The sequence below is a fragment of the Trichechus manatus genome, unplaced genomic scaffold (genome assembly GCF_000243295.1).
Source record: "Trichechus manatus latirostris isolate Lorelei unplaced genomic scaffold, TriManLat1.0 scaffold00143, whole genome shotgun sequence".
Lineage (NCBI taxonomy): Eukaryota > Metazoa > Chordata > Mammalia > Sirenia > Trichechidae > Trichechus > Trichechus manatus.
The window spans coordinates 4,907,754-4,918,937 of NW_004444079.1; the positions used below are offsets into that span (position 1 = coordinate 4,907,754).

Below are 11,184 nucleotides of genomic sequence, written 5' to 3' on the forward strand. Positions count from 1 at the left end.
TCCGACTCCGTGACCCTATAGGACAGAGTAGAACTTGCCCATAGGTTTCCAAGACTGACATCTTTAAGGGAGCAGATCGCCGGGTCTTTTCTCCCTCAGAGTGGCTGGTGGGTTTAAACCACCAACCTTTTGGTTAGCAGCCAAGCGCTTAACAATTGCGCCACCAGGGATCTTTAAGGAAAGACTAGTGAGTGAGAATGTTTCAGGGATGTTTTAGGGGAGAGCAAGGAGGCTTCATTGGTTTCAAGTGTAGTGAAAGTTAAGGACAGAGGCTTTCTAAAATACAGCGTATCATCTAGTTCCAGTTGAAATGTACAAGAATAGTGCCCCACTGCTCAATTCTTCTGGCAGTTTGAAATCAGTACACAGTCCCTGTCATATCCCATCTTTTAAGTCTAAGGCCTTCACTTCAGGTCTGTGCTTCATGGATATGGTTCTTGTGACAAATCCATCCTACTTCTTCCTCTAGTTGAGTTACTATCATTAGCTCTCTCCTTCCTCTTCCTTTACCCTCACTTCTTACATCCACCACCTCACTGCCATCACACCCCACAGACATCTCTCCTGGTTTCTGGAAGAGTCAGGCAATAAGTATATCTCTGAAGGGTGTCAGTTCAAAACTACCCTGTTTTTGTAGCTTTATCATCAGTTTTACTGGTGTCCTCCCTGAAAAGACGTCTTTTTTCTTTTCTTTTTGACCTCTGATATGAGCTCTTCTAGAAGCTGTAATCTTAGTTCCTGCCCGGCTTGCCAGTGCATTGTAGAAAGTATCCTTCATTCTTTCAATCCAGTTTACTCTAAAAGACACCTTTAACAGCCATAGAAATGCCTTTTCTTGCTTGAGTACTACTTACCTTTCCCCTTTCTAACATCTACTTCTGTTTTGTGACTTTTGGAGCCACGTGTGCACGTATCTTTAATGAATAAAGCTGCATATTTATTATTATGTGAATTTAGGATCCAGTATAGTGAAATTATGCAATAGAGAAAAATAATGTCCTAATGAAGCCCATTGATGCTCAAGAGTTCAAATCCATGCTTAGTTTTCTGTGCCTCTCATGGGTATACATCTGTGTGTTTAAAAATATTTCTTATTCTGAGGAGCCTCCATTGTCCTTACCTTAAACAACTCTTACTCTGAGGCCAGAGCCCTGTCTTCCACTTCTTCATCTGTGTAATGAGAGCTAAATGCCACCTAAGAGAAGGAGAGCAGAATTAATATTCATATGTCTACTCTGTGTGAAGCACTGTGCTTGGTGCCTTCCAATCTGTTTCTCCTTTGCTTTTCGTACCCACCCTGGGAAGTGTATGTTATGATCCCCTTTTACAGTAGAAACTGAGACTCCACAATCTTCCTGCTTTAACTTGACATGATCATATTATTTTAAAAACTTGAGAGCTCACATTTATACTTCACCAGGAATCATCAGATAGTTTTCTGGATTTTTGCCAAGAGAGGGTTATAATACCCCACTCCCACTGCCCTGCAGGCAAGGGGGGAGCTCACACTTGTTCGTCTCTTTGGACAGGGAGAAATGTCTGGTGTTTCCTTTTAATGGTCCCTCCATGTCTGTGAAGTTACAAACTAGTCCCAAAATGCCTCGATTGTTATTTCCATGAAGGACCAAATTCAACAATATTTATTGAATGACTATGCTGTAAAACCCATTGCTGTTGAGTTGATACCGACTCATAGCAATCCTGTAGGACTGAGAAGAACTGCCCCATAGGGTTTCCAAGGAGTGGCTGGTGGATTCAACTGCTGACCTTTTGGGTAGCAGCCAAATGCATAACCACTGTGCCACCAGGGGTCCCGGCGATGCTGTACAAGACTATGTTGTTGGTGCTGAGGAGAACGCAGAGATGAAAAGACAACCCAGCCTCAGGGAGCTTATACTCTACTGTTGTAGAGGACAGTAAGACAAGCTCATAAGAAGCTTTAACATGAAATGCTGTGTAATGAGTGCTGTAGGAGGTATAGTTAAAAAGAGCTTAGCTAGTGTGATATTTCTAAAATTTCTTAAGGGTAGATGATCAGGGATTGCTGGTGTTATTCAAGGAAAATTAGATGCGTCTTATGTGCATGCCACCAACCAGTGTGGGGCCAGGCGCTGCCAGAGCACTGAGCAGGCAGCATACCAAAGGCTTGTTTCATTATGTCGAAGTTTTAGGGCCGTACACACCCCATGCTGCCTATAATCTCCCTGTCTGTTAACTCTAGAAGTAAAAATGTTTGTCTTCCTCCCACAGTATTACACACACTTGATGTTTTACTTTGAAAATAAATAAGTACAACAGCATACCCACTTTACAGAGTGAGATTACCAACTTGACCTCCCAAAGAAAACCACATCCTCTTTTCTCTGAGCTGTCAGCTTCAGCAGTATAAGTGGACTTTGAGTCTTTTAAAGAGGTGAAACAGTGACAGCCTGGGAGAGTTTACCCCTCAGAGCCTTTAAGAGATCACACATGGCATTTCTTTCATTTTCTCTTAAAACCCAGTAAATGAGTAAGGACAAGTCAACATTGACAGATTCAACAGAGTTGTGCAAGCTGCCCCAGAGTTCCCCATGCAGGGGGGTGGTGTGCATTGTGTCCATTTGTGCATGTTTCCCCTTGCGTGATCGGCTGATCATCCCACCCTCTGAACTCTATCAGCTTTACTTTGGTAAATAACCAGACATGCTGTCCTCAGAAGTCACTTTTTCCACATTGGTTGAGTACCTTTTGGTGAGCTGGACAATTCCTCCAGCTGTTGAATTAGCATGACGGATGCCCAAGGTTTGAGCCTGAATCTCCTCTCCCTCTGTTGGTGGGTTAGTTTACTTACAACCCCCAGCCAGTCAGTAGGTCTCGTCTAGTAGGTGTCACAAATGACTTCTACACTTAGGAGTCAATGTTTTTACTAAAAATAATACTTCTATAGTCCTCTACAATTTATAAAGACCTTTTCACATGCATTATCTTTTTTGAGACCCAAAACAACTCTCATTTTTCAGATAGGAAACTGAGAGTAGGAGAGGTTAAATGACATAACCAAGGTCATACACTGTTGGCGATGGAGCTGGATTCTGTCCCCAGATTTTTATTCCTTAGCCTTACATTCTAGGAGCCCTGATGGCGCAGTGGTTAAGAGCTCGGCTTCTAACCAAACAGTCGGCAGTTTGAATCTACCAGCCTCTCCTTGGAAACCCTATGGGGCAGCAGTTCTACTCTGTCCTATAGGGTTGCCATGAGTCAGAATTGACTCAGTGGCAATGGGTTGGTTGGTTGTAGTCTTATATTCTTTCCTTTACGCCTCCTTGACTCCCGTTCTACACTCGCCAAGCATGTCTGCCAAGTGGAGATGCTTGCCCTTCCACCTCTTTGACCTACTGAATGTATTGGAACTTGAGCAGATGGAGGTCTGGTTTGTTACCCATCCCCTATTAACATACTTCTTTTCTCTCTGGTTTTTAACTCACATTTGTCTCTCCTGGAGCCCTGATGGCACAGTGGTTAATTGATATGGCTGCTAACCTAAAGGTCGGCAGTTCAAATCCACCAGCCTCTCCTTAGAAACCCTATGGGGCAGCAGTTCTACTCTGTCCTTTAGGGTTGCTGTGGGTGGGAATTGACTCGACAGCAGTGGGTTTGGTTTTTGGTTTGGTGTCTCTCCTATCAGAGGCTTCATCTCTAAAAATTAAAGTTTCTTTTTTTTTTTTAGATTTTTATTGTGCATTAGGTGAAAGTTTACAGAGCAAATAGTTTGCCATTCGATAGTTTGTACGTAAAGTGTTCCATGACATTGGTTTCATTTCCCACAATGTTCCAGCACTCTCCCCATTTCCATCCTTGAAAATGAAAGTTTCAGTAACCCATTTGTTCACTTAAATATAGGTAAATTGACCCCATCATTCTGGAAGTAGGGTCCTGAGGTAAAATCAGTTTCTTGTTTTTGTTGACTGGCTCAATAATGCCCTTGTTATTATTGTTGTTGTGTTAGTTGCTGTCGAGTTGATTCAGACTCATGGTGTTAACCCATATGTTAACCACTCAGAAATAACATGCCTGAAATGAGTGTGATGGTCTTTATTGAGTTTTTACAGTGTACTAAGCACTATTAAGCACTTTACATGCCTGTGGAGTAGGTCTGTTTTACAGATAAAGAAACTAAGACCCAGAGAAGTTAGATAACTTATCCAGGATCCCATTCCTCAGGAAATAGTATGGCCAGGATTCTGACCCCAGAGCTTATGCTCAACTCTAGCCTGGCTGAGGGATGAGCTTTAGGCTGGAGAGTCAGGAAGTCTCATCATAGGATTTGCCAGGTGATCACTTGGTGTCACCTTCAGTGAAGCATAGGGAGAGAGTAGACAAGGATCATATGGCCTTGTAAAGGCAGAGCCAAAAGAAGAGTTGGTGTTTTGGTTTGGAGAAACCCCATTCTCAGGAATAAAAGCAAATGTAAAAAAAGGGAGAGAGGGGTAAAGGCAACTTAACATATCTCAAACAGACAGAAGCAGTGAGGCCTGCTGAAGAGGTGGGGAGGAACTAAACACCACCGACCAAGACTGTATAAATTTTGTTATCTTTGCCATTTCCTTGTGTTTGATAATGACCCTATAAAAACCTTTCAACAGGTGAACTCTCGTGTCTGCCTTTAGGGGGAGCAAGGAGGTGGGACTGATGAGATTTGTATCCAGCTCCATAACCCCAAGGAATAGAGTGGATGGTGGTAGATATCAAAGGAGAGAAAATAGGCATTAGGAAATACTTTGAAAAAATAAGAAGCACTAATCTTGTTGCAAAGCAGAACAGGGAGAGTCAGTTCCTCGCTCCACAGAGCCAGTGTTGCACCACTTCCTGCCAGTGGTTTTTGTTTGGCCCTGCAGCCAGCATGTGAGCTGTGCCCACTGAGAGAAATTGGACTGGGTGGGTAAGATGGGTGAGCTTATCCCACAGAGCAAGTCCTGGTGTAGGCTTTCCTTTGTTTTATCTTCCTCTCTCTGCTGTCTTTTTGCTTTCGGTAGCAAAATAGTTGGTTTCTGGCTGCTCCTTTGACCTCTTTGTTCAGAGAATTTTCAAAAGATTTTTCACTTGCCTCCACCTTTAGTAGTTAGGAAGTGCCTTCCTCCTCTAATTTTTCTTCAAAATACCTTGCATTACTAGCAACATGCATGTCGGGTAGTTCTCCCTTTCAATCATTCCTGTGTCCCTAAGGCCAGGCCTTACCCTGACTGATGTAGGAGGGATGCGGTCATTTGAATATATAGACCTGAAAGCCTTTACCCAACCATTAGCAGTACATTTTACTTTCACTGTTCAGATAGATATGTGAATGGCACAGTAACCGTTAGGGGCTATTTCCCATTAAGAATAAAAGAACTTGGTTTCACCAGGAGTCAGTTCATCATGAAATAAGCCCAGTAGTTACCAAGGAGCTCTAACTTAAAAACCAACCAGGCAAGCAAAACATAGGTTCAAGTGTCAAGCTCTTAAAGACTGGAGCCAAGAGTGCTACCGGGAGGATCCTGTCAAGTTAGGTACGGCCCTGACATTCTTCTTGACCGTTTTTGGTCAAGAGGAAATACTTATTCCTTTTGAACTACTCATTCTCTCCAAAATCCAGTTCATAGAGTCTATTAAAATCAGTTAAAGAAATAATTATTAAATACCTACTGGGTATAGGACAATGTTCTGGAACACTGACGGTTACAGGCATGCATTAAGATATAGTTCTTGCCCTCAAGGAATTTACAGTCTAATGGGAATGATTAAGACAGTATGCAGTTGAACATACATGGTACCAGGAATAATGTTTGAGCTAAAAGAGACTAAGAAAGTCTTCTGAAGTTTAAAGGAAGAAAAGGTCTATTTCTGTTTGAGAGAAAGGAAGAGTTTCATAAAAAAGGTAACATTTGAGATGGATCTAGAAGGATGAGTTGATTTGGATTGGCAGGAATAAAGGTAGAAGAATCAGGCATTTCCAGGTAGAGCAAATGTGTAGAATTGTGAATAGGTGGAGAAGAATTAAGTGATCCTATCTGACTAGAGCTTAGAATGTGCAGCAGACAGGAGCATGAGATAGGCTGGGGCTAGTATTGTGAAGAGAAAGTGCTTGGGCTACCCTGTAGAAAAATTCATCTTTGTAGGGTACTCAGAGTGGGGATGGTTAGGAGGCTGTTGTAGTAATCCAGACAAGAGTAATAGGGCCTCCACTGAAGAAGTGAGATGGGAAAGAAAGGGAATTGAAGCGACCAGCATGGCAGAGGTGGGTTCTTTAGATTTCAGGCTGATGGGCGATAAAGAGTAAGTGATCAGCAGCGACCCGGAGAGCTCACACCTGCAAGGTTAGGAAAATAGGGCGCATAACAACGATGTCTGAAGGAGGAACTGGTTGTGGGGGAATTTGATGAGCTTGGAATTGGACATGTTAAGTGTTAGATGCTGGTTAGATATTCAGGGAAAGATGTCTTGTATATAGTTGGAATTATGGACCTGGAGCTTTGTAAAAATAGTGTTTTAATAAGTTCTTTACATAGAGGCAGTAGTTGAAGCCATGAAAATAAGTGCTATTGCCAAAGTAAGAGTGGAGACAGAGAAGGTCAAGGATAGAAATGTGGAGAGTGCTTTGCTTGTAAACAGCAGAGGAATCATAGGAAGTGCTGGAAGCAGCAGTCAGACAAGTAAAAAGAGAAGAAGACCGAGGTGGTACATGAGATGGAAGGAAGGCAAGGAGGAGAGAGGAGGCATCCAGAAAGAGAGGCCACCCTCCCAGGCAAGAGGTTCCTAAAAGCTCCCAGAGGGATTCCTATGTGCATCTAGGTTTGGGAACACAGCACTGTCAAGTCAATAGAGAAATGAAAAAATAAAAGGGTTCAGTGTGACTCAGCTGACCCTTGAGAATGTGGGATTTTTCTCCTAAGGGTATGGTCCGCTCATAAAGGAGCTCATATTTGCTGTAGGATTTCAAGGCTATCGGACTGGTCCTCTAAGCACCACCACCAGCCAGTTGAGGACTAGCATTTGGGGCACATGTTGGTACTCACCACTGCTCATTGTCCCCCTTGCAAGACATTTCTTTGATGAGAGCTTACAAGTGTTGGGAGAAACTAGGTCTGCTGAGCCTATTTTGCTCTGTCTTCTCAGAGTCTGTCATAGGGAACTGCATGGATAGAAGTTCTCCAGGACAAGCAATGGAGCTTCCAGATCACAATGGGCTTGGGTACTCAGCACGCTCCTCAGTCAGCGAGCACCACAGGCCCCGGACCCTTCAGAGACACCATACGATCCAGAACAGTGACGATGCTTACGTACGTTGGTCCCCTTCTTCTTCTTGGAGGTGGGGATTCTACCGATCCCAACCTTGAAAACAGAACATAGTAACGTGGGGCAGCATCTATACCAGTACTCTTCTCAGTCTGAGTCTAGCACCTCAGGGAACCATGGGAGCAGCTCTTTGAATTACCCTAATAGGCCAGCTCCAGTAAAAGCTCAACAGAATCTGTAGTCCAAATTTTAGACTGAAAAATTAACAATGGTTGTCATCTGCTCATCTAGTCTAAACTCAGGTTCCAGCAAATGAATCCTTAGGTTCTTGGTTAGTTTTCTGACAGCTACATTGAACTTACTCAAATAGTGGTAGCAAGTCTGCAAAGCTTTCCTTTCTTGGGCAAACAACTAGGGCCGCACTGTCTATATAGTAGCAACTAGTCACGTGTGGCTATTCAAATTTAAATTAATTAAAATTAAAAAATTAGTGCTTCATTCGCACAGTCACATTTCAGGTGCTCAATAGCCACATGTGGCTAGTGGCTGCCATACTGGGCAGGGAAGATAGAGAATATTTCCATTATTGTACAGTGTTCTAATGGACAACACTGTCCTAAGACAAACTCCTCGTGATGATGGGGATAGGGTCAGAAACCTGGTTTTAGAAGGACAGGTAGGTGTCAAGCAGATCTAACCACCAGCTGAGATTCACTGCACCCCCATCCCCACCCACTCCCCTGGTCACAGGCTGGGGTAGTTTCTTACACTGTCATCACTGCAGCATCTCCTTTAGATGGGGCTGCAGAGGAAGGGCATTTGGGGGTACTGCTTGGGATTGGTGCCCAAGGTTGCCCTTTGCCTGGCATCTTTTAGAATGAACATCTGTCTCTAAGGGACTGGCATCCTTAATTCTTTTCCTAATTGTTTTCTGCAGGTACAGCTGGATAATTTGCCAGGAATGAGTCTCGTGGCCGGGAAAGCACTTAGTTCTGCCCGGATGTCAGATGCAGTTCTCAGCCAGTCCTCACTCATGGGGAGCCAGCAGTTTCAGGATGAAGATAATGAAGGTAAGGGGCCTTATGCATGGGGCACCCCAGAGAGGTTCCTGGAGGTGGTCCTCCCTCCATCTTTGCAGTGACTGCCCCCCTTTTCTGTGTAAAGAGTTCATGGGGAGGCAGAGCCACAGCACCCCCAAGGGGTTCTGGACACAAAGCCCTTCCCCACTTCTCCCCAGAATGTGAGTACTTAAAGGAGCATGCCTTCTGGCTGAGTACAGGAGATCCCATTTCTGTTTCTAATGCTTTGTTAAGATACTTCTTTAATGACAGTTTTTCTGGTTTGGGTTAGTGAGTGTTGTGTACCTCCTCTAGGGAGGGGAGGGTATCTTAGCAGATAAAGCCTAGGGCTTGGACTGGACAGGTCTGCAGTAAGTCCCAACTCTGCTCTTTTCAGGTTCTATAGGCAAGGTGCTTAACCTTTCTAAGCCCCAAGGTCCTCATCTGTAAAGCAGCAGAAAAAATAGAACCTATATCCTAGATTATGCAGTGAGGGTTAACTGGCTTAATGCATATGAAGTACTTGGCACAGTGCCTGAATACAGAGAGTACCCAGTATTTGGTATCTGTTGGCAGTAAAATTACTGTCTTCACCCTCAAAGAGGTAAGTCTTTCTGAAGGAGCGGTTCTCTCTCTTCTCCCACTCTGTAGCAGTTGATTGTACTTGAGGGTGGGAGAGGGTAAAGGAAAAGGGACAAAGAGAGGAAAGGAACACTTAGAGGAGAATATGGGAATAATCCTGGACCCCAGCCCTACTGTCACTAAACAAATAGATGCCCGCTATCAGCTGAGAATTGAGGGCTGGGAGTCAGGTTACTCCCCTGGTGCTCACACAAGTTGCCTTCTCTTTCTCTCTCTCTCCCTGCTACCCACCTACCCTCCTGGCTCCCTGCCAAGCTTACCTGTTCTTTCTGGTCTTGCAGAATGTAGGGAGAGTCTGCAGGGTCACGAGCACCCAGACCTGACTGATGGCAGCCAGCACTTAAACTCCTCTTGCTATCCATCTACGTGTATTACAGACATCCTGCTCAGCTACAAGCACCCTGAGGTCTCCTTCAGCATGGAACAGGCAGGCGTGTAACAAGAAACGGAGAGTGAGTATCGCCCTGGTCAGGGCCAGACCAGACCTTTGGGCAGTACCAGCTCCTGATCCTATCACGAGATTTATCCCACGTGTAGTGGCCAGAACTGTGAAATTGACAAGTGCCATTCTTCCGCTCATGGCTTTCCCAGCTTCTAGCTTTTTCGTTAAGCACTGCACTAGTTGGGTCTTTGTTTTTGGGGTGTTTCTTTATTGGTGGGGAGGGATACAGAAGCAGTGCTGGACATAGTCCCTTGGTTGAATTATGGGAGACAAGACACATTTCCCACATTGTGTTAAAAGTGCTATAGTCTCTGTTGGGACAGTAAGTGAGCTATAGTTTGCGAGGTAGAGGTGACCTATAGCCAGGGTAATAAGGAAGGGGGGTAGTCCTTAAACTTGGTCCTAAAGGATGAAACCCAGCAAGAAAATGTATTTTTTGTGGCTGTACAGAAGCACGTGGCAGAATATTCTAGCCAGGGGAAATATATGATGAGAGACTAGTGGTAGAAAATGGGTAAATTGACCAGTTTGGCTGGATTAATGCCTATAAGTATACAGTAGGTATTACTGGTTCTGTCTTTGAAAAATCTTTGTCAGAAAAGACTTAATGAGGGTTAAGCCATTTGGCAAATCCGTATCAGAGCCTCAATATGGCAAGCCGCTTAAAATACCTAAGGTAAATGTGAACCTTTTTTTTTTTTTTTTAAAGTTTTCAATTGAATATTTGAGCCTTTCACTTTTCAAACTAATTCTTGTGTGTCTGCTCTGTTGCAGGTTTTGTGTACAGCTTGAGAAGGAAAAAGTTCATTTTAAACCAACAGTATCTAGCAGCATTGCACCAAATTGCCATTGTGTTCTCTCCACCCAGAATATTGTGGCTCCTTTGCTCACATTTGGTTCATCAGTGTGCTGTTCTTCGGGGTTCTGAGGGGGTTTTGCCATGTTTGCTTGTATGACCGAGTCACCGAGGAAATAAACAGGACATCTTTGTTCTTCACCTTTTGTGAAGGTGCATTTGGTGTATTTGAGTTGATGGGGTTTTTGGGGTGTTTTTTTTTGGGGGGGGGTTCCCCCTTTGGTTATGTTTTCTTCTGGAGGTGATTTATTTTCTTTCTTCCCTTCTCCCCTTACCTCTTTCTTCCCTTTTCTCCTTGCCTCTTTTCCTTTTTTTCTCTCTCTCCTTCCCTCCCTCCCTTTCTCTCTTAAGACGAGAGCAAAGCAGTTAGAGTACAGAGGCCAGGGGACTCAGAGCCACCCCACTCCTCAGCCGTCATTCACAGAACACCCTCCATTCACCTGCACTGTTCTCCCATAGGAGCAAACACTAAAGGATAATATCCTCTAGAATCGTAGTGGCTGGGGAAAGGAGAGGAAGGAAGAGGTGGTGGCCCCTGGCACTTGGAGAACAAAAAAGAGTGTAAGAAATCCCAAGCCTGGAACCTGAGGGGTCTTTACTGCTGGGTTCCACGTCTGGCCCAGCCAAGATCGTATCAGAGCTTTAGCCTGGAGGCTGAGTGACCTGGTAAATTGATGGGTTGCCAGTTAGAATGTCTCCATTTGAACCCTCTCTCTGGTGGTATAACTCAGCTCCCCTCTTGTAACCTGAGAAGTTGGTTGCCTTTATCATCCTGCTGGTTCTACCCATGGTCTGAACACCCAGTAATGGTGCACTATGCTTTTTGTGTCATCTTTCATTCTCATTTTATATTGTGCTGTAAGAAGGATTGTTTCTCCTTATATATATAAATATATGTATGATTTTCCCTTTCAGCCTCTTTGTCACAGGCAAGA

General features: G+C 44.0%; 1 protein-coding gene across 1 annotated transcript in view; it reads left to right on the forward strand.

The window, feature by feature from the left end:
• SIK3 (SIK family kinase 3) overlaps nucleotides 1–10,481 on the forward strand; it is a 272,938-nt gene extending 262,457 nt beyond the window's left edge. The window contains exons 22-25 of the mRNA XM_023739963.1: nucleotides 7,132–7,295; nucleotides 8,189–8,321; nucleotides 9,233–9,403; nucleotides 10,168–10,481. Coding sequence (XP_023595731.1) covers nucleotides 7,132–7,295; nucleotides 8,189–8,321; nucleotides 9,233–9,390 — 455 coding nt within the window. The 3' untranslated portion in view covers nucleotides 9,391–9,403; nucleotides 10,168–10,481. The remainder of the gene's footprint in view (nucleotides 1–7,131; nucleotides 7,296–8,188; nucleotides 8,322–9,232; nucleotides 9,404–10,167) is intronic.
• The last annotated feature ends 703 nt before the right edge of the window (nucleotides 10,482–11,184 follow it).